The sequence below is a fragment of the Eucyclogobius newberryi genome, unplaced genomic scaffold (assembly GCF_026437365.1).
Source record: "Eucyclogobius newberryi isolate DKJ021-1_F unplaced genomic scaffold, fEucNew1.0.hap1 SCAF_5, whole genome shotgun sequence".
Taxonomy (NCBI): domain Eukaryota; kingdom Metazoa; phylum Chordata; class Actinopteri; order Gobiiformes; family Gobiidae; genus Eucyclogobius; species Eucyclogobius newberryi.
This window is the reverse complement of record NW_027316167.1, coordinates 10,938,264-10,961,955: the sequence shown is the minus strand read 5'-3', so window position 1 is coordinate 10,961,955 and position 23,692 is coordinate 10,938,264. Positions and strand designations below refer to the sequence as shown.

The following is a 23,692-nucleotide window of genomic DNA, read 5'->3' as shown; positions in this document are numbered from 1 at the left end:
GAACAGGGCTGAACGAGGACTAGAACTGGGCTGAACGAGGACTAGAACTGGGCTAGAACTGGGCTAAACGAGGACTAGAACTGGGCTGAACAAGGACTAGAACTGGGCTGAACGAGGACTAGAACTGGGCTGAACGAGGACTAGAACCGGGCTGAATGAGGACTAGAACTGGGCTGAACGAGGACTAGAACTGGGCTGAACGAGGACTAGAACCGGGCTGAACGAGGACTAGAACCGGGCTGAATGAGGACTAGAACTGGGCTGAACGAGGACTAGAACCGGGCTGAACGAGGACTAGAACCGGGCTGAATGAGGACTAGAACCGGGCTGAATGAGGACTAGAACCGGGCTGAATGAGGATTAGAACCGGGCTGAACGAGGACTAGAACCGGGCTGAATGAGGACTAGAACCGGGCTGAATGAGGACTAGAACTGGGCTGAACGAGGACTAGAACTGGGCTGAACGAGGACTAGAACTGGGCTGAACGAGGACTAGAACTGGGCTGAACGAGGACTAGAACTGGGCTGAACGAGGACTAGAACTGGGCTGAACGAGGACTAGAACCGGGCTGAACGAGGACTAGAACCGGGCTGAATGAGGACTAGAACCGGGCTGAATGAGGACTAGAACCGGGCTGAATGAGGATTAGAACCGGGCTGAACGAGGACTAGAACCGGGCTGAATGAGGACTAGAACCGGGCTGAATGAGGACTAGAACTGGGCTGAACGAGGACTAGAACTGGGCTGAACGAGGACTAGAACCGGGCTGAATGAGGACTAGAACTGGGCTGAACGAGGACTAGAACCGGGCTGAATGAGGACTAGAACCGGGCTGAATGAGGACTAGAACTGGGCTGAACGAGGACTAGAACTGGGCTGAACGAGGACTAGAACTGGGCTGAACGAGGACTAGAACCGGGCTGAATGAGGACTAGAACTGGGCTGAACGAGGACTAGAACTGGGCTGAACGAGGACTAGAACCGGGCTGAACGAGGACTAGAACCGGGCTGAATGAGGACTAGAACTGGGCTGAACGAGGACTAGAACCGGGCTGAACGAGGACTAGAACCGGGCTGAATGAGGACTAGAACCGGGCTGAATGAGGACTAGAACCGGGCTGAATGAGGATTAGAACCGGGCTGAACGAGGACTAGAACCGGGCTGAATGAGGACTAGAACCGGGCTGAATGAGGACTAGAACTGGGCTGAACGAGGACTAGAACTGGGCTGAACGAGGACTAGAACTGGGCTGAACGAGGACTAGAACTGGGCTGAACGAGGACTAGAACTGGGCTGAACGAGGACTAGAACTGGGCTGAACGAGGACTAGAACCGGGCTGAACGAGGACTAGAACCGGGCTGAATGAGGACTAGAACCGGGCTGAATGAGGACTAGAACCGGGCTGAATGAGGATTAGAACCGGGCTGAACGAGGACTAGAACCGGGCTGAATGAGGACTAGAACCGGGCTGAATGAGGACTAGAACTGGGCTGAACGAGGACTAGAACTGGGCTGAACGAGGACTAGAACCGGGCTGAATGAGGACTAGAACTGGGCTGAACGAGGACTAGAACCGGGCTGAATGAGGACTAGAACCGGGCTGAATGAGGACTAGAACTGGGCTGAACGAGGACTAGAGTGTGAACGCTCCCTCGCTACAACCTCAAAGGTCCTCAATACTATAGATACCACAATGAAAATGGGGGGAAAACAATTAAATCAATTCATGAGTTTCTGGCAAATAATTCCCTCTCAAAAGATCTAAGACTTTGGTTTGAATTGCCATGAACCCATGAATATAACATACCGGTCATTTTTTAACTCAAAATAATAGTTTCTTTAATACATCTGCTGTCTTGTACTAAAGCTGATATACAGCGAGATAAAGTATTCAGGAAAGTCCCACTTTGTTCTATTTGTGGGGTTTTGTTTAACGCATCGATACTTCTTTGTATCTAGAAATACTGAAAAAACTCACTGAACTACAAATACAACACCTTTTTTTTAATGGGGACAAAAAAGACAAAACCTTTCTTTCTTTTAAAATTGACAGATATATTATTATTATCATTATTATGGTGGTACAAAGCTATGACTCAAATTGGCCATCTGTACTTGTATGAGTCCTGAGAAACAGTTGAATTACACAGTAGGAGTAGAAGTATGAGCACATGTAGTAGTCGTAATGTGTGTTGTACCTGGTAAAAGTCCTGCTGGAGATTTAAACCTTGTGTCTTGTCTCATGCTCTGAAAACACTGAGCCAAACTCCACCTACGAGTGTTGAGAGTGCAAAGAAAACACATTAGACATCGATCGTGGGTTTTGTCATCGCCCAAATCTGATTATAATCCGATTTCTGAACCTTTAGGGTGACTTCAAATGGCACGCAAACTGCCAAATCCAATGTGAGTGAGCAGAGACAACAAAACCAGACAACTTTGCATTTTAACAATCTTTTAACTCACAAAAATCAGTTGATAATCTGATTTTTGAACGTAACCGCAGAACAATAACAGACAAAATAGATATAAAAGTAACGCCCACCAATGTAGGTCACCTTAGAGTGCAGCCATTCTCGTAATCGACCCAAAATAGTCCTGGTCCTGGTCCAACTTATGTCCCATGTGCGTTTCCTCCTGTGCCAGTGTCTCTGCTGCAGCTCCTGCTTTTATGAATGAACTTTCTCCTGGTTTTATGAATGAGGTTGTGCTGCTGCCTCCTCCTCCTCCTCCTGCGTGTGATGACGGAGCTGCAGATCGATGTGTGAATGGATTGACAGAGCGAGACCCCCCCCCTCAAAGGCCCCTCCTCCTCCCGTGAACTATGGGCCAATCAGAGGAGAGCAGGGTGACTCATGTTGTGAGTGGTGTACACTGGAGCAGAGCAGGAGAAAGCCTTCAAATCATAAAAAAAAATATGAATACTGGTTTGGACCGGTCATAGCATCGGGAATAGACTGTAGTTATGAAATAGAAGGATTGTTTTGTACAGGGACTAAAAAGATTGTTTAAAGGAGACGGGTTAGGCTTTTTTTTTTTTAGGTTTGTAGCTTTAAACTTGAAGATGAATTTAAGAAGTCATTTTATGGCATTTTAATTTAGAAGCTGGATTAATGAGCTAAAACAACTCAGTAATAGAAGCAGGAGCATTGACTGCAGAACTGATAAGCTCCGCCTCTTCATAGTGACACTTTACAGAGTCATTTATGTTTTTTTTAAAAGACCAACCAGAAGCCGCCACCACCGGATTTGACTTTCAAATCTAATGTTTCCCTAAGTCATGTCAGACGAAATGTACTGAAAGTCCAAGTCTTTCTGAGAGTTAGTGGCAGTTAAAGTCCCAAAAGAAATGATCCATTTCACATTTTTAATCAATGTTTAGACTCAAAGGGGCCCTAATGATGCCACATGGCTCACAATACCATTATCGATATGTTCATGCTGCACAATTCGATTATCGATATGTTCATGCTGCACAATACCATTATCGATATGTTATGCTGCACAATACCATTATCGATATGTTCATGCTGCACAATACCATTATCGATATTTCTGCTGCACAATACCATTATCGATATGTTCATGCTGCACAATACCATTATCGATATGTTATGCTGCACAATACCATTATCGATATGTTCATGCTGCACAATACCATTATCGATATTTCTGCTACACAACACCATTATCGATATGTTCATGCTGCACAATACCATTATCGATATTTCTGCTGCACAATACCATTATCGATATGTTCATGCTGCACAATACCATTATCGATATGTTCATGCTGCACAATACCATTATCGATATTTCTGCTGCACAATACCATTATCGATATGTTCATGCTGCACAATACCATTATCGATATGTTCATGCTGCACAATACCATTATCGATATTTCTGCTGCACAATACCATTATCGATATGTTCATGCTGCACAATACCATTATCGATATGTTCATGCTGCACAATACCATTATCGATATGTTCATGCTGCACAATACCATTATCGATATGTTCATGCTGCACAATACCATTATCGATATGTTCATGCTGCACAATACCATTATCGATAATGATAATCGATAAGTTTATGCGGCACAAGATTTTTTACTTCATTTGACTTAACATAAAATACATCCATTTTCATCAGTCGTTCAGTCGACGCAGCCTGCAGTTTGAATGTCCTTCCCCAATCTCAGCCCCATTTCACACTGTACTATCCTGTCTAATGAAGCCAAACTAACGGTGAAAATGTCATGATTAGCACAAACAATTGTAGCAGTGTAAGAAAATGATGTTGCAAAATATAGTATCTATTAATGTGGTGGAATAATTCATCTTTCCCTGTACGTTGACATTAATTCAGTAGAAGTTTATGGTTTTTGTGTTTTCTGAGCTAGTCTGAGATGCTGTAGCTCTGTCTCCCCCTGCTGGTCTATGAACTGAACTACAGCCTCATCCAATAATGACAGAAAGAGGATTTACTTAAACAACATTTTAATGATATTAATCATAGTGAATACAAGATTATGAACAAACAGCCTTTATCAATGTCGCTAGTGATGTACAGTTTGTAAGACAGTTTTAAATATTTATAAAGACAAGAAACACGCTGAAAAATTACTTAATTTTTTGGGTTTTTTTTTCACATTAGTTACAACAAGACCTAAACCAGGACTGTATTCACATAGTGCAAAAACATACTTCAACACTTTGATGGAGGTGACAGAGTCGAGACACGGCGTACCTTTTTCTTCAAATACTGTGAAACGGCCCCTCGCTGCGGGGCCTGAACAGTGCGGATACTGCATGTCCTCATAAGTCACCAGCAAATGCCTTTATTTAATTGGATTCCAACTGACACGATGTTGAAAAATATTAAACAGTGATTGTTTTAATACATCAATCTTTGTTTTTTTTACACTCATATTTACAATGTTTTAATAGTTTGTGTTTGACAGCTGCTCGTCTTACACGTCGGACTGTTTTGATTTTCTTTTTTAAGGAAACGCCACTTTTTAACAACAAAGACTACGTAATTTTACACTTTCTTCAACAAAAGCATCATGAACATATTTGATGAACTTATTTAAAAGGTGCACTTTATAACGATACCGCTTAGGTCTCCATGGAGATGTTATTGCTTTGCCAGGAAGATCCCTCAGCATAGCATTATTAAACATGTATCTCAACAAAGACCAGGCCAAGTTACGGGTCAGATCTTTGAAAAAGGCCTGTAGTTGAAAAAAGGCACGGCAGAGAAGTTCAAAGCCGTGGAACATCCCAGGCAAAGCAATGCACACACACAAGAAGCAATTAAAGTGTAATTAAAGTGCACCTTAAATACAACTCCTATCTCCCCCATCTTTAACTCTAAATGTTTTATAGAATTGTGTAACCGGATTAATTATTCTACTACAAGAGGTCAGTAAAGGTTCACAAAGAAGTAGTGGTCATAACAGACTTTTCATGCTTTCCTGTTTTAGGCGATATTTTGAGGACCCCTATTCAAATCGCTATAGTAACGGTCCTAATTTCTTTTTTTTTTAACTTGCCCTATTCCCACAGTGGTTACCAATTACAAAAAATAAACTATCCCCATTGATGCCAATATGATACAGTGCATTATCCATTCACTAAAACGTGCATTATGTTCTTATGGAGTGTCCATCACCAGCTCGTCTCCATGGAGAGTTAAGTGCCTTGCCTAGAACATTCCAGAGTATGGCTTTAAACTCGTCTTGATGGCAGATCTGACCTGTAACCTGCTCGTTTCCATGGAAAGAGGTCAGTTTAAAACGGCGCGGTACATGATTTTTACCGTCTGAAAAAGGGGGAAAAAAGAACTAGCATCATAATTATTCCCATTATTATTCGTAATTTAGGAGTTTACGAGCGCTTTTCAAAACTTTCAGAGGCGCAATGCACTCCCTGGTTTTTGGAGGATAAAAAAAGCTCTATAATTTGATGCAGACGGCGCACGGTGGTCTCATTTTGACCTCAAGAGCTGAATTTATCAACCAAAACGGACGCAACTTGAGTACAGCAACTTAAACGTACTGTGGAACATTCCAGACAGAGCAAGAACATCTCTACGGAAACAAGCAGGTCCACCAGAACAAGGTTACACAGTGCACGTTTAAATGAGGTCGACAGGGGAAAATCTAGTGAGTGACTCTGAACCGTAATAAACATCAGCGACGCCTTTCTTTAAACCGAGCGCAACGATCTGAGGTTCAAGCTGAAGGCGGAACCGATCCAGCCCTGAATGTTTCAACACGAGATGAACATGAGCAGGTAGTTTTACGTTAGCGAGCCGACGTTATTTCCACTCCGCTTGTTCTGCGCCTTTAAACGGATTAATATAGTTTACAATAAAACACCCAGACAGTGGTTTAGTGACAGATACAACTCTGACATGTCCAAAATGGGGCAAAGACTGAATAAAAAAATAAAAAAAAGGGACCGAGTGACAGAGCGTTGTACTTCAAGACGCGCCTTCATAATTTACCATGCAACCAATAAAATAACCTGTAATTTAGACCTCAGCACGGTCAAAAAGACTTGGGATTCTTTTATTAGTTTAGCAGTCTTCTCAAAAAATAAAAAAAAACTTAACAGAATCCTAATATTCATATTAGTTCAGCCTTCGACCTGAACTGGGATGACAAGATTATTGTGTAAATTGTGATTTTTCAGGCCACAATATAATCCATTATCCAAAAAACGATCTTAAATGTAAAGTTTTTATTTAATCTGGCTTTTTGTCATTTAGGTGTTTGATTTCATAGAGTTGGTCACACACTTGAAGGCATGTTAGATAATGAATAACAAGTCTATTTCACTGTTCTGTTCATCCGTTATGAATTTGCAGCATTAAAACGTCACAGGACGCAGTGTTAAGGAGGCGGAGCGAGGCAGTTCAAACGAGGCTATGACACAAAATGACACAAAACGACTCCATTTGTGTAATTGAGGCTACGACATGATTTTTGATTCAATAATATCGTATTTTGAACCCATATGAGCCATAAATATCCATTATAGACTATTAAATAGACCTAAACTGCATACTATATAACGTAAGATAAACATTTCTGATATAATAAAAGCCAGAAAAGCCTCTTTACTACACTATACTACGAGTTGAGACGTGTAGGGAATGAAACTTAACATATAACATTGTAATAAACCACTGTTGTCACATTGTATGTTTTTAATAAGAGCTCGAGTTGGGCAATTTTATGTCAATCTAACGGAAACGTCTTTAAACATATTAAGTGAGGTTTTATTATCGGACAAATGTAAAATGTCAAATAAACTCAATATTCAACTTTTGCCAATTTTCAACGATTCATTCACAATATCCAAATTTCAGTATATCGCCGACCTTTAGTAAGAACCCTTTCAGTGGCAGAACTCTCACGTCACTCTATCCTGTTTTTTTTTTTTTTTAATACAGTCTTTATTCATTTTTTTATCTCTCAATAAAACTACAAACGTTCCAATGCGGTTTTGGTTCAACGTAAGCGACTTTCCTTCATGAAGCCGTAAGTCAGAAATCAACACGCACAAACACATTCTGTACAATATAAAGCCAGTAATCACAGCAAAATAAAATGCAAAAGAAACCATCATGTGCCTGCGATGTTAGCTTTCGCACAACGAAGCTGTCAATGGTCTCAGCGAGTCCAGTCCTGCTCAGATTCTCCTCCAGGTCTGGATTTGAGGGTTAATTCCCTAGACGCCGAACACAAGAGCCTCAGTTTGAGAGGAGAAGAGCTCTTAATGCAGGTGTCGCAGGCCCGTTTGGGAGAGAGACTACACGAGCGTCGAGTGCAGCCCGTCGTTGTGGACGGGCGGTGTGTCTTGTACTGGTGTTGGTCTGAGGCTGTGATACCTGAGTTTAGCTTCGAGAGGAGGAAGAAAAGCTGCTGGTTCCAAAGGGAGACAGAAGAGGTCCGAGTCCACATGAACACACCAACCATATTTCAAGGATGTGGGATTCAGGGCTGCACAATATACCGCCAAATGATCCATATCGCAATGAATCGTTGTCCAATTAAATGTAAATCGCAACAACACAAAGTTCTCCATCCGACAGAAATGTCCTAATTCTGCCTTGTTTTGATCTTGGTAAAGCGATTGTGAAGTATTTTTTTGACACATGTTTGATTAGTATGTTAAGACTTTTTGTTTTAATTTAACTTGTTATTCTGAAAAGTACATTATAATATCGCCATCACAATACAAAACATATCAAATCTGTGTTATACATTTTTCTCACATCGTGCAGCCATGGTAGGATTGTACGCAATAAAAAGTGCAAAAAAGTTAAATGTTTTTTCTCGAGTCGAGTAAAACATGAAAAAATAAGTTTGTTGCTTCTACTAAAAGCAGTTTATTCTGTTGTTGCGCACTAATTACAACTAAGACCACTAATATTCAGTTCTATGTCAAAGTCGACACGGTCATTCCGTATATTCTCATATTCAGTCTGTGTGACTTTGTGGTCATGGAGCCTGCAGTCTGTCAGTCTGCCCCAGGGCAGCTGAAGCAGGACTTAAAGTAAAGCACTTCGAGGCGCTCGTCAAGCTTGTGAAAGCAGCACTAAGACGCTTTAGATTAAAGTTGCTTAGTAAACATTTAGAATTGAATTTAACACTTATTTGTTTATACGCACTTATAAAAAGGCATTTACAAGCATTTCTCACTTGGTTATTGAAAATAATTTCCTAAGCAGCTTATTAAGGCTCTTATAAACATTTTGTACAGTTTATTAACAAACATAAGCATCTACAAACCCTGTCTAAGTGCTTATAATCAAATCAGTGCTCATTAACGCTTTAGTTTTATTAAGGAACCTTATTTCAAAGCATTATCACACTAGGTCATTTTCTACCACCACCTGCTCGTCTCCATGGAGATGCTAATTGTATTTAAGACTTTTGTATCAGAGTTTAATATTATTGTTCATCGTTTGAAGCTCCTAGTTTTAGAATTTTGTTCAGTATGGAATTTCCATCACCATGGTAACAAGCAGGCAACGCCGCCAAGTCATGTTACAGGTCCGATCTGTGTAGAGGCGACTCTGCCCATGATTTTAAAGATATATTTCAGCAAGAAAAACACCTGATCTTGGCTAGATGCAAGTTTAATGCCGTAAAGTGGAACATTCCAGGCATAGAACATCGCCATGGAGACAAAGTAACACGGCGCACATTTAAGCACAAATCTAGCCGATAAATAAGGTAGACAATGTATTTAAATGTTTTAATTTATTACTTTACACTATTGTTTAAAAATGTCAAATGCGTCTCAAGTGTCTGAGCGTGTGTGTTCATGTGGACCATTACAGAAGCATCAGCCCGTGACCTTCTTTGCCTCCTGCTCAGGCGCGTTCTTCTCCGACACTTCGGCCGAGTCCAAGTCCTCGTCGTCGCTGTTTCCTTGCTCCTCGTCCTCATCCTCTTTGTCCTCCTCCTCGGTGCTGTCCTGGCTCTTTCCCAGCTGAAGGTTCTCCTGGAGCCAGATCTCGATGCGGCTGGAGATGGTGGGCACCTCCACAGGGATGGGCACCGGCGTGTAGTCCTCCTCCTCGTCCTCCTCCTCCTCCTCGGCCTCCTCCAGCATCCCCGGCACCAGCGTGGACGTGGTGGAGGTGATGGAGGAGTTCAGAGGGCCCCTGCAGCTGCCGTCCAGGGACCCCGTTTCGGTGCTCTGCTGAGAGGCCAGCTCCAGGCGGTCGTCCACTCGCACCTGACCAGAAACGGCACGAGAATCGGGTTATTCTTTACAAAGTCCACACAATTTTGGCAGGGCAATACGGCAAATAAACAACAACAACACAGCTTTCCTACAATGAATCAATCTCCATTTTCAATCAGATTTTTTGTAAATTGACTAAAATAGTTGCTATTATGCGAAGAGTTTAAGAATGTGCTTTTAAAAATGCCGTTGGTCATGTCTGTGGCAAAGTGCAGGCTCTTTCTCCCCCGTTTGAGATGATGGTTCAGTTCCAGGGGTAGGAAACCCTCTTAACCTTTAGAAACAATGGTTGAGGCTTCAAATAAACTAAATATAGGAACGATATTCAACCATTTGCCTAATCTACAATGAAATGATCCTGAGTAAATCTGAGCAGAGGTGGAGTAACAGACCTCCTCCTTGTCTGTAGGCGTCTGTGTGGAGTGTGGGGCGGCAGGCGCGGGTGGGACGGGTGGGACGGGTGGGACGGGGGCGATGCTGGTCGTCTGTGCCTCCTGTGGCTCCTTCTGTGACGAGGCGGGAGGCGAAGGCCGCGGCGGCTCAGGCTCAGCTGGCTCCGGGTTATCTGAAGGCTCCACCATGTTCCTCCAATTGGTCTCTGCAGACGGATGGAAAACACATGAGTTAAAACAAATACACAGAAAGTATTCGTAGAAAGTAAGAGCGTGGCAAAGTCTACATGCAAACAACAACATTCTTCTGATGAAGGTGTCGTTATACATTTAAATAACTTGGCTTTCAACGCACGTTCCTTTGTCAAATTTACTTTATGCATTCATTTTTACTGTGAGTAACATTAGTAAACATAAAAAGGCGTTGTAGTTGTAGACTTACTCGCATGTTTAGTGACAGAAGGAGCAGCGTTTACTTTGGAAAAGGGCAAAATGGACATGACCTGTTTTTATCCAGACAGACTCGGCTCCACTTCCAACATCCAGTGTAAATATGTCCCCTACATATTTTGTGTCTTCAATTGTGTCAATTTGTTTCATGCCACAAACTTCAGATCAATTATTGTCAATGTGTATAATTCTTGTAAATAAGAAGCCGTTGTTCGAGAGTTTGTATTCAATTCTAGACCCAAAGAGTCTCTACTTTGTATCCGATTTATAATTTTAAATGAACATAATTGTAAGGACAAAACATGAAATGCCCAATATTATATCTGGCATTTTGAAAAGACGGACAAGAGAAACACAAACGTTCAAATAAACTTAATATTGTTCAAATTACTAAAATATGTCACATAAAGCTTTTGTCACTGTAGATTTACTCAGTGGGGAGAGAAACCAAACATTACTGTTAAATACCTGTACATTTAATTATAAAAAATAAATTAAGGAAGAAGGAAAAGTATGGTGTGTAAAAACTACTCTGAGAATTACAATTAAATTAAAAACATGAATCAAATAAAGTGAATGTAGTAAACAAGAGTAAGCTACAGGTGATTAGCACCAGCTTTTGTTTTTGATTACTCACTCATCATGAGAAGGTGGTGTCAATGGCACTGCAAAATGTCATGCTATCATTTTAGATCTATTAAAAAATCTCGAAATTTATAATTATCAAGTATCCACGGATTTTCCCAATCTTAATGTTAAGTTTTAAATCCTTTCAAGAAAACAACAATTGTGCTTGTGAGTAGTATTGCTTTGTTATTTGAGATGACTGAGAAGATACTGAGCTACACGTTGGTTTTTACTTGATGTGGATAGGCCATAAATTAACCATAAACGTCGATGATCCTGCCATAGAAACCTGGCCTTCATTAAACGGGCTATGGGTCGTCCTAAATGTTGTAATGTCACGTGAACAACAACATAACTCATGGTACGTTTAGCGCAGCAACCGTCATGAAATATCCGATTGTAGAACCGCTGGAATGACCTACCGTACTCCTTCTCGTTGACCTCGGAGATGGGCTCGGAGAAGGTGGAGCAGAAGGAGATGGCGGAGGCGGCGGACGGGTTTCGAGAGTGTCCCATGAAGTGCGGGCCCCTCTTCTCCCCGCGCTCCTGTTTGATGGCCTCCTCCGCCTTCTCCTGCTCCAGAGCGGACACCATGTCTTTGTAGGCTTTCCTCGCCTCCTCCGTCAGGGCCACGAGCTGATTGAACAGGGCCTGGACAGAGATGGAGCCAAGATGACCACAGTGGAGCAGCGTTCTGAACGTTAAACCCCCTTTGCACGGCTTTCCTGTCCGTACTGTAAATGTGAGTTTATTATTATTCCTTCCTTTAAGTATGATTTTTTTATGTTCTCACATTCTTAGTTTATGATTTTTGCTCGCTGGCTTTGTTTCCACGCACAACAAAATCTGGTATCTATATGATTTCTTGACCTTTAAGATTATGTAATCAATTAATCAAATCAATTTATTAATCAAGCAATTTACAAAAGTACTTTCCAATTAAAAATGAGGGTGTCACAAAAGCATTTTAACATTTAACAGTGCAAACGGTACAAAATAAAAGTGTCACAACATTACTGTGAAAATCAAGTCGGAATAAATACTTTGAGCAGAGATTTTAAAAGTCTGTAATTGATCCTCAAACAACATGCAAACCGCAAAATCTGATGTGAATAATCAGCCATAATCAGAAAGATGATTCCGTTTACATATCTTATCTACATAATGTTATAACTCCATGCAAGGGCAGCCACTGAAAAATGGCAATACAACTTTTTCTGGACCAGAGAAGATGAAGTAAAATGACCAGAAAACGTTAAAATACAATTATTGAGGGGAAAAAATATATACATATTTTGTATATTAATTTTATACTATGAGTTATACGTTTTCCTTCCACTCCACAATCCTTTTCTCTGTTACTATCAGACACGTTCAAATTATTTTTCTTAATGCATATCAACACAAGGAAAAATGTGCATTTTATGTTTGCTTGTGTTGACTTTGTGATATATTACAATAGGTTTGATGATTTGAAACATGAAAGTGAGATTAAAATCAGAACTTGCAACTAGAGGTGGGCGATAATGACAAAAATCTGGATATCTTTTTGGAGTATCTTGATATTAAACGATAATTAGACAACAGAAATGTGTTGATATGAATTAATTTAATTATCGGACAATTGTGAAATGTTTGTAGAATGTATAACAAAAGTGCCGAAATATCACCTTATACCTATTTGTGTAACTTTCTTCATTTTTTATTTCTAATTAGCCCTTTTTTTAAGCATTTCTGACTATCGATATAATTGAATTTGAATATATTGCCCACCAAACAGCACATTAGTGTTATGCCATACTGAGGAACATTCCATTACGTCTACAAAAGCAGACGACGAACCCTCCCACACAAAGTTGTGCACCTTAAAAACATGTGGCATAACTATATCATGGACTATGTGTATTTCCCTCAGTCCAAGTCTTACCTCGGCTCCAGAGTAGTTGAAGATACCGACGACGCTCACCGCCACCAGTTTGTTGACGCAGCGTCCCAGAGCCTTCCGGCCCAGCGCGAACACAAAGGGAATCTCCTGCTCCCGGGCCATCGCGATCACGTTGTACAGCGCCTCGTCCAGACCCCCTTTGGCCTGGATCTTTTCACAGTTTGGAGAAATGATCACGCACTTGATCTTCTGCAGCTTCATGTGCTTGGTGACCTCGCGCAAACCCATGACGACCCGGCGTTTGGACTTGGCCTTGGTGGGGTCCTTCTGGTAGACCCGCTCCTGGAAGTGGACCAGCTCTTGCAGCAGCAGAGTGACGCTCTCGTCGATCTCTTTGCTCAACACTTGATTACAGTACCTAAGAAAGTAAAAGAGTATGCGTTTGTTTGTTTGTTTGTTTATTAGGATACACATTGGCCACGTCTTCCTGGAGCTTCTACATTATATAGCTGAGCCTATGGAAAACTACATTTGTACTCCCGTTGTTAAAATGTGGTGATCCAAGTGAAGTTAACTACTACAAGCCTATTTCTAAACTTTGTGTCGCAGCAAAAAATCTTGAAAAGCTGGTCAGCATCAAGTTGAAAGAGATGAAAGATATTTTATCTAATTTTCAGTCTCCTTTCAGAAAGAAACAATGAGTCCCTCTAAAGGGTTCTAGATGATTTCTTGCAAGCTCTGGATCTAAAAAAATATGTTGCCCTTTTCATTAACTTATCCAAGGCTTTTGACACTGTAGATCCTCAGCTTTTAGCTGGAATCCTGAAGCAGCACAGCATTTCTAGCCAGGCCTTAAACTGGTTTGCCGAATACATAACAAATCTTTGTGCTGAGCAGTCTGATGTAATGTATCATTTTCATGCCGAGGATGCAGTACTTTACTGTTGCTTGACTGGAACGGGCCATTTCAGACTTTACAGTTTGCCTTTGACGTAGTGAAGTCCTGATTGCAGTCCCTAAAACTAGTATTGAATGCAAACAAACCAAAAGCCTTGATCTTCATCATTCGTCATACATGAGGATATCCCGACTTCAGATTTGTATTTTCCCTTCATTTATTAGAATATAAAAGGGGAAGCACATTTTTCCCTGACCCACTCTCCATTTGGAATTGTAATGAAAAATGTAAATATGTTGTGAGGTGAATTTAATAAATGAAGCTAAATTATCTTGTTCATATCAGAGTTTAGTTGACAAAAACAAATTTATAGTATTTTATTCTATGGTGATGCTGATATTTAATTTAGTTTCCAATTTTTCACAAATATATTCTCTATTTTTAGAACTCAAGTTCCTTTTGCTGGCCTGTTGCTTGGCTGGAATGAAAAGCATTTCACCTTGATCAATAAAAGTCATTCTGATTCAAATTCATTATTCAGTACTAAGCTTAACAGTCTCTGGTAGTCTGGACTTTATACAAGGCGTTAATGCAAAGGTAGATCTTATTTTGGCCACACACCGTTGCCATTTGCTTATGTGATCTCTGACAACCAATCAATCACTCGCACTGACGTCACATGCAAACACAGGCAAAGTGTCTTGAGCAAGGACACAATGATAACATGAACTTAGGGCTGCAATATGCTACAATATTTCACCATGCTTTTCAGTTGTATTAAAACCAAGTTAAAAGGAAAATCCAATTGTACAAGCCTTAATTTAGAAGTCAGACCATGTCAAAATAAAAACTCGACAAAAACAAGACTAATCAAGGCTAATTTGGGCCTTATATAAAAAACAAACAAAAATAAAATCAATCCTTTTTTTGTGCAACCCTTCATGAACTGGTTCGAGCTGGGACAGAACAGCCCCAAAAAATAATGGCTTTTGCAGTGAAAGCGCCAGAGTCTTTCACCAGAAGTCTTTCATGAAGCTGCATTCGATCATATTGCAATTTAAAATGTCCAAAATGTAAAACAATAATCCACAGATGCTATGGTATGTAACTGTAGGTCTTAATGTATATATATATATTTTAAGTTTTACGTTACTTCAATATCAATATACAAGTAAATGTAGTTTAATTACTCTGCATTCTTTTCTAAGGTCAAGTTGCTCTTGTTAGATTGTAGTAGAAAACACTAGAGTATATCTGTGAGCGCTGTAGGGCTGGTCTGGGCGGTCATCAGGCGGTCCACGTGGCGTGGTGTGAGGAAGAGTCCGAGTGGTCAGACAGAGGGGCGGGGCTTAGAGGGAGGCTTTGGAGAACAATAGGCCCACAGCGCGACCAGACCAGACAGACAAAGAGCTGTGTGTGTCCCAGTGGAAAACACTTCAGCTCAGGGGCCGTCCGGCATATTCTCCTCCAAGTCTGCATTGTGCAAAAAAAAAAAAACATCCTCCGCAACATTTGAACTTTCAGTTGGACAAAATTATGTACAGACCATTTAAATGGTTGTAGACAAATGGGATGCGTTAACGTTCTATCATTTCAGATGGAGGGAAGGGGCCTGTTTTGCTATAGCAACAGTGCTACATTTTAATCACTCGGAAACCCATGAATATAAGAACTCTGTAACTCGGCTCTCATGTTGCTGTTCAACTTCCAACTCTGCCAATTCGTCAATCTATCTTAAACCCTTGAGGTCTTGGACTAAACATTATAACATTTAGGGATTTATGGCCAGTTGTCCATATCTTTAGAGTAACAGATTTGTGCAAGAAAAACCCAGCACAGTCGTTTATTATAGTTAATAAACATTAGCAAGTAAAAATTCAAAAATGGTTTGATGTTTGCCAAAATGAATAATGTTTAGCTTTTGAGAAGACTGAAAACAACTCTTACATGTTAGCTCTAGTAAACACTATTAAAGAGTCAATTCAGTGATTTTAAAATCAGAATCCTGTCTTTCTGGGATAAAAGCAGATTTTCATTTAGCCTGATGTTAAACGATTGAAGAATTTAAGATGCTAAAGACTAAATTTAGCTTCAATTCAAAAATATTCTGACACTATAGTAATGTTTTTCCCACTAGTGACCCAGCAGCTTATCAGGTTGTTCGCGGCTCTTTCGTTTGTTGATTTGTTTTGACCAATGCATCTCCATGGACAATTTTCACATATTGCACATAAGTTCTTTTTAACGTTTGATCCTGAGCTCTATAATCCGGTATTTAGCCTTTTCCATCTGAAGAGAATACTCTGCGTCCAGGTGAACTCACTCTCTGAATCTGCGGCTGTGGATCTTGGTGATGGTGTTGGAGGCCATGGGGCTGCCGATGCCCGAGCTGGCGGGGCTGCCCTGGGACACGGGCGTGATGCTGTAGGGAGAGTTCTGACTGGCCGGGGACAGGGACGTGTCACTGGGGACGCTCAGACCATTTTCTGAAGAAGAAAAGCAGCAAGACAAGTTCATTTACACAAAGTATTAAAAAGCTTTACCAAAGAAGGAGGGTGAATTTATTACAATACAATAATTACATGGAACAAAGGTGATAACACACATACGCTCATGAATTAATTAATTTATCACTCGTAAACCCATGGATAGTAGAGTAGAACACAAAGGACATGAGTTAAGAATAGCATTAGTATCCATTTGTTTTGTTTCTTTGTTCAGTCTTTGTCAAATAAACGATCATAAAAATTTGATGCAAAAATGTGGGTGCCCCAAGGGTCAATCCTGGGACCCTTTCTGTTTAACCTCTATATGCTTCAGTTAGGCCAGTTTGCACGCAATAATAATGTGTCCTAAACTCCGACTGCAATCATTGTCTGTATAAGTGACATTTACCTTCTTGCGATGCCGGCTCCTGTGTGAGGTCGTCAGTAAAATTCATACACTCGTCACTTTGCTCCTCTAAACTAGAAGACTCTGGTTCATTGGGTTTCTTTCCTCCTTTCTTCCCCTCACGCTCCTTCAAAATGATCTAAAAAGATTATATTTGTGCGAATTACAAGACAAGCAAAGCTGGCAAAACCAGTGTCAATTTTATACAACATATTTCAACAAACATTTATTTAGTTTCACCTGTGATTTTTTTTCAGTTTTCCTTCAGTTTTATATTTCTTATAAATTAAATGGTAATAAACTCAAACATTGATTTAATCATTTTTAATCATGACCTGGAATATCTGCAATTTATGCAAGGTCAAAATTTTAGTCCTCATTTATTACTTAAATGTAGTTGCTATCCTTAAAAACAATACATGAAAAAATATCAGAAAAAACTCAATTATCTTCATTATTTGTCTCATCATTTAAATCAATTATTATTCTATACTATTTTCTATTATACCAAAATCAACCAGTAGAGAAAATCTAAACCCGATATATTTTATTAATGATGTTATAGGCATATGTGGATTATACAAGTACCTTTGCTCAAATAAAATTATACACGTTAACCCAATTTCAACAAAATAAGTCATAATGTTTCAGACCTTTTTGAGAGCGGTGGGCCTCTTCACTTTGGGGATCTCCCTCTCTTTCCCTCGTTTGACTCGCGGTGCAGTGGAGTCCAGAGGATTGTGTGGGGCCGAGTTCTGCTGCGTCTTTAACATGACCGACCCAAAGCTCAGGCCCATATTGTGATACGGGAGCGTGGTTCCGACTAAAGACAAAATACACAGAAATGTATCTATATTATGCATTATTAACTATTTATAATTTTTCATTAGAGTGTTGGCATTTCCTGTGGTATAACGTAAAATAATGTGTCAACGTTACGCAGTGGTAATAATGAAACACAAAAGCATTGTGGGATGGCTTAAAGCTAACAAAGGACTTATTATTACTTATTATGTTATTTTTAAAGGTGTTGCTAGGTACCTGAAAACGACAGTGGCTTCGTGTTGGTTATTTGCCGAGCTTTCATGGCCTGCTGGTGTTTGGCCAGCGCTGTCAGGATGTCGTCCATGTCCAACTGGACTTGTGATTTACTCCTTTTTCCTGTCGCTTTGGTCACAGCCTCCTGTCAAAACAAGATGACAGGGAAAAATAAGTGGACACGCAACCCAACAGAAATGGACTAAAGAATGGTTGTATTGAATGGAAATAATCGACAGTCTACAAAGCCAGTTATTAAAGGAAACATTTGAGAGCATTAATTAGGGATGGACAAAAATAAAATACTTATAATAATCTGATATTTTTGCAATCTATAAAGAAATCTATGAAAAATGCCTTGATTAGAGTTCAAGTATGGTTCAAATAAAAAAATTATGAATAAATACAAAGTGAATCACTAAAGAAACATCACTTAACACCATTGGTTCATGTGTGACATCAACGTGTCCAGGGATAATGGGTTCTAAAACCTGACACATGTTTCACTTGATAAAGTTCATGTTTCACGTGGATTAAATTCTGTTCGACTATTTTTTTAAGTCAAATTTTTTTGTAGAACCAGTAGACATTGTCATTTTATATGTTCAAAACACAATTGCCATCCTCGAATATTATACATGAATAATGGTAAATCAAGTCAGTTCAATACACTAGCTTCCAGTAGGGCTGAAACAAGTTAAACAATTTTAAATTTTCAACGAAATTGGTAATCAAGTAATCGTTTTTGGAACTATACAGACTCCAAAACATGTCTTGTACACAGAGAAAAGGTTTTACGACTCAAACAAAGCAGTAATTACGCAAATAAATTGTCAAATTAATGAAAAAACCTATTTTGTTGTAAATAAACTCGGCATATCGAGCTTCAACTTGTTCAACCTTTGTAAAAATCTTCCCTTCGTGACCTAAACAATTAATTGATTAATCAAAAGAAAAATTGCCAGATTAATCCATTACCAAAATAATCATTAGTTGCAGCTCTAGTCTTTTTTTTTTTTAAATAAGGCCAACAAAATGTGCAAACACTGACCAAAAATGATGAAATGACTCAGAACAAGCTACTCCATGTGTGAACAAACCCAGAAATGGAAAGTGTTGGCAGAGACAATTTGCACCTTGCCAAAGTGTAACATATTTCCACAGGGAAAAGGTGTAAATGATGTTTCGAACAGTGTCAGTGTGTTGTACCTGCAGTTTCTTCTGCTCCATGCTGATCTCAGAGTACTCCTGAGCTGTGGCCAGTGCCGCGGCCAGGGCCTTCTTCCTCTGGCTCTTGGCCCGTTTGGGGACCGAGGTGGTGATGGGGATGGGCGTCTGTACAATGTTGATGGGGGAGTTTTCTGGCAGATTATCCAGCTGTCAGGAATCAAGATTATTTTAGCCTACAATTATTTTAGCCTACAGAGCAATTCTAGTGTAACCTTGCTTTGAATATCAATCTGGACAAGCTCTCGCTCAAAGCAGTCAGGAAAAGCCGTAATGCCATATTTAATATTTGAATCTGATTGGTCAAAGCGCCACAACGTCAAGAACAAGCAGAGAAATCAAACTGTTGTTAAATCCAGTCAGAGAAAAGCATAGACTTCTTCCTCACCCTCAAATATCCAAAGTGCCTCTATGTGCAGGTTTTTAAAAAACATAATAGTCCGTAAATCTGCTAAAATAGGCCATAGTACGTCTGTCGGCGTCACTATGTTTGTTTAGGTTCATCCTTTTGACTCAAATTACAATGCTGCGCTGTGATTGGTCAGATCAACATTGCGAGCCTGACCAGAGGATTCTCAAGAGAATTCATCTGACGTGAGACAGTTCTAGTCCTTTTCAGATTTTAGCTTTGTACTGTGTATGTGATTTGATTTATAAGAGAAACATCAAAAAGAAAAATCCATATTTTGATAATTGATTTGTTTGTTGTCAGCTTAAAAAAGATTGAGCATCCAATGAGAAAAATTGGAACAGAAAGTTTAAAATCATAATAATCAAAAGTGTCGTTTTTAAAAAAAAATTGTATTACGAGCCTCTGAATAATAATCAGATGAATCAGGAGACACTCAAAGATTCCCCCAAATATTTATCCAATCATGTCACAAAATTAAAAGATACTTTCCTGTCACCATCTCAATTAAACACTACAGGCCTATGTAGAAAGAATGCGATGTCATCTTAAATCTCGTTATACTATATACTGATTCGCTAAAGGAAGTGGAGTTTTTCCCTTATATGGTCTTACCAGAGCTTGGGGGATGACTTTGGGCGGGGTTTGCGCCTGCGCTGAAGGAGGATCTGGTTTAGTGTTACGAGGAGCTCCTGCTGAAGCCAAATCTGGAAACTCATCTTCATCCTGAAATTGTATCAATAAATATATTTCAATAATTAAATCAACTCATCAATTGAAATTAGTTCCAATTGTATGGATTGTGGGAAATATTGGTCCACCACAAACAAAATACCATAAAATTGCGAAAAGTGAAAAAGAATCAACTTCAAGTCACAAACAGCTTTTTTGTATGAAAACCTACATATAATTGATATTGTTCTGCTGTGCTAGTAACAATATAGTATATCATCTTCACACAAACAAACGGAACAATGCAAAGTTGTAGTATAGGATTGTATTTATTGATTTGGGTATTGCATATCTCACCTGAAAGTACAGAGGCTCTGGAGTGAGCTCTGAACCCGCAGCCACAGCAGACTGAAGCCTCTGCTCGCTCTGAAGGGGCTGAGGTCTCTGCTGAAAGCCACTGTGGAAATCCTGAAACAAGAACATCAACATTATGAATAACAATCTCAACAGAAAGGGACTAAATGAGTCTTTAAAAGTAAATGTTGGGGTTAAGGTGCCAAACAAAAGGAGAAAATACCCAATAAAGAGCAGCAATATAACTTCAGACATTTATTTTGAAGTAAACGACTTTTTTTTCATTTTCATTTTTAAATCATCTCTCTTTGGAGCATTTTTAAAACACAAATTTTTACAAACAACAAAACTCAACATAGCATTTTCCTGCCATGAATGCACCTTCAGAGTATAGAAAATAATGGGTCCTGATTATTTTCTTTCCAAAAATTGGTTTGTCTTAAGTTATTTTTTTTTATTTTTTTTTTTACGTCATAAGGCGCTGGTACAGCTGGCAGCCCGGTGTAAACGCTCTCTCTTCTTTCTCACACTTATTGTGCTTTATCTCCTATATTTTGTAAATATAGTAAGTATATTTTTTCTATTTTACTGTACGATAGGGACACACGCTGGAATAGTTTTTTAATTCAACTGTTTTTGACTTTTTTCGGCTGGATTTGAGCATTTTTTCGTTGTGTTGTTGTGACGTGAGCTAGCTCCGAGCGAGCCCACCAGCCCCCCCCCCCGCGCCCTCCGGCCGCGCTAAAGTACGGCGTGTCGTCGGTACACGTTTATGTACACGTTTATATGAAAGAGGAACTTCACGAACGATCGGGACACGCACTGGAATCGCTTTAAATTAACTTGTTTTGACTTTATTCGGCTGGATTGAGTGTTTTCGTCGTGTCGTTGCGATGTGTCTTGGCTCTGAGTCCCCCGGCCCCGCCCCCCGGCTCCGGCCCCGCCCCCCGGCTCCGGCCCCGCCCCCCGGCTCCGGCCCCGCCCCCCGGCCGGCGCCGTACCGCGTTTCCACAAAGGAGGAACTCATGAAACTGCGGAGAACTGTCGTCTTACCCGGAGATCGTCACGTTATCCCGTCGCAATACTGACCTAACCTAATACTGATGTGCAATTCTGTCGTATGTGCAATTACTGTGAAATTCATGTGCAGTCTATGTGCTGTCGTGACACATATTCATGTGCAATTACTGTCGGGATCACATGCAATGGTATTTATTTATTTATTTGTCTATGGGAGTTTTTATTTATTTATAGGAGATCTTCTACTGAAAGTGTTTTTCAGACTTCCTATAAGTGATCTGTTCTTCTGTATCTACCTCTGTATCTACCTGCGTTGCACCAATGAAATTTCCCCATGTGGGACAATAAAGGAATATCTTATCTTATCTTATCTTAAATCTGACTCAGTCCTGGTTTAGTCTAAGAATCTTGGTCATACTGGCTAATATCTACACATTAAGCATTATAATTATATTGGGTGATATTCTTTCACTTAAACCTCACAAAATAACATCCTGTACCTGTGAGAAGTTCCTCTGTTCAGGTTTCCTCTGATCCACTCGAAGAAACGGCCCGTTCCTGTCGCCCCAAGACTTCTGCGTCCCCTGAGAGGCCAGACCAGGGCCCCACGTCTCGGCTGGGAATTCAAACAGAAAAAAAAGTCAAAAGGGGAACTTGTATCTGAACTTGTACCCTGTATCTGTAGATGCAATATATATTTTGTTCATTAGTAGAGCGTCACAATATTATGTCAAACACAATCCCTTCAAAGATTGTACATCATAATTGTATTCTGAGACGGTTGAGGTTGTCTACCACAAAACCCATGTAAGAGAGGCTGCCAGCAATTAAAAAAAAAAAAAAAGTATTTGATGTGGTAATTTTGAATGTTAGAAATTAAAGTGACTGTTGATGGATGGATTGATGGACGGACATCAAAATGTGTCTTGCCCCAGAACAGATATATTGTAAGAAGCTCTTGGGGTCAAAATAAGACCGCTGTGTGACGTCAATCTGTAAAGCTTTTGATTGTCAGAGAACCAGGAAGTGCACCATTAGCATGCTAGGGCTGCTTTACCGTGACGGCAAAACTCCGCGCTGACCTCTGAATGTTGTGAAAAGACCAAACTTTGATTTCTAAATGAAAGATGTGGTCGGTCGTGGTTTTTCTTTACCCGTCATCACACCAGCGTCCACTCCCTGTACTGTCGTTCCGAGGGCGGCCTCTGGGGTGCGCTGCGTGCCCCCCTGCTGGTTGTGTTTGGGGCTGCAGTAGCCGCTGTCACTGTCGATGTCAGCCTCACTGGTGCCCGGCTCACTGTAGCTCTCTGCACTTTGAGGCTGCCGTCTTCGCTTCGTTTGGTTCTTCCATGACAAAGGACTGACGCGATCGGCTGAACAACAGCCCGACAAGTCGCCAGGAAAGTCTGGACATGAGACAGAAAACAGATATGGTATAGGTGGTACGGAATATTGGGATATTCATCTACATAAGTATTGGCTTAAATTAAGAGGTGGGCTAACAGCATTTTTGTGCAGTTGATGGATCTCCATCGAGGGACGACTCGGTTTTCTGAGACAAAATCTACATTTATCAGGGAATCGAAATAAATTTGTATTTCTTGCACATATTGTGTTAATCAGTGTCTGTCAACTCTTTGAGGACAATTATTGCCGCGCCATGTCCTCTGCGATCAGACAATAGTTTATTTTTATAACTCAAGGTCCTGTGGAGATATTTTATGAACCTGATGAACTGGCAGCCCGTCTTTCACAGAAACTTTACAAACATAGTAACCAATATTAAAAAGGGTCCACAAAAAAGGGCAGATTTAATTTTTAAAGAAACCAACAAGTTTGTGTGTGGATGTGTGTAGTAAGACTTTGCTCAATAGCATTATTTTAGGAGCTCTTTCTGAAGCTGTGTGGTGGCATTGGTCTGAAGATGACCGTTTTGTTGTCTGCAAAAAAGTATGAAAGAAAAGTATGAAAGAAAAGTTCTCAGTCTAAATCTCAGGTGATTATTGATTCATGGCCGTCAAAGCAGCTAGATGTACCACAAGCATTCT

General features: G+C 40.2%; 2 protein-coding genes across 4 annotated transcripts in view; both read right to left on the bottom strand.

The window, feature by feature from the left end:
• The window catches only part of LOC140380978 (SHC-transforming protein 1-like), a 170,981-nt gene that overhangs the window by 29,084 nt on the left and 118,205 nt on the right, over positions 1 to 23,692 (bottom strand). The window contains exon 2 of the mRNA XM_072464975.1: positions 2,202 to 2,269. Within this exon, the coding sequence (XP_072321076.1) occupies positions 2,202 to 2,247 (46 nt within the window). The 5' untranslated portion in view covers positions 2,248 to 2,269. The remainder of the gene's footprint in view (positions 1 to 2,201; positions 2,270 to 23,692) is intronic.
• secisbp2l (SECIS binding protein 2-like) overlaps positions 5,004 to 23,692 on the bottom strand; it is a 39,022-nt gene continuing 20,333 nt past the window's right edge. For 2 of the 3 annotated variants that reach the window (XM_072464970.1, XM_072464969.1), the window contains exons 5-17: positions 22,799 to 23,050; positions 22,145 to 22,260; positions 20,628 to 20,738; positions 20,214 to 20,324; positions 19,172 to 19,339; positions 17,966 to 18,107; positions 17,578 to 17,747; positions 16,928 to 17,063; positions 16,356 to 16,518; positions 13,177 to 13,552; positions 11,672 to 11,900; positions 10,173 to 10,378; positions 5,004 to 9,771 (exon numbers count right to left, since the gene is read on the bottom strand). In XM_072464970.1, coding sequence (XP_072321071.1) covers positions 9,376 to 9,771; positions 10,173 to 10,378; positions 11,672 to 11,900; positions 13,177 to 13,552; positions 16,356 to 16,518; positions 16,928 to 17,063; positions 17,578 to 17,747; positions 17,966 to 18,107; positions 19,172 to 19,339; positions 20,214 to 20,324; positions 20,628 to 20,738; positions 22,145 to 22,260; positions 22,799 to 23,050 — 2,576 coding nt within the window. In that variant the 3' untranslated portion in view covers positions 5,004 to 9,375. The remainder of the gene's footprint in view (positions 9,772 to 10,172; positions 10,379 to 11,671; positions 11,901 to 13,176; positions 13,553 to 16,355; positions 16,519 to 16,927; positions 17,064 to 17,577; positions 17,748 to 17,965; positions 18,108 to 19,171; positions 19,340 to 20,213; positions 20,325 to 20,627; positions 20,739 to 22,144; positions 22,261 to 22,798; positions 23,051 to 23,692) is intronic. The other variant, XM_072464971.1, reaches the window with a different exon arrangement.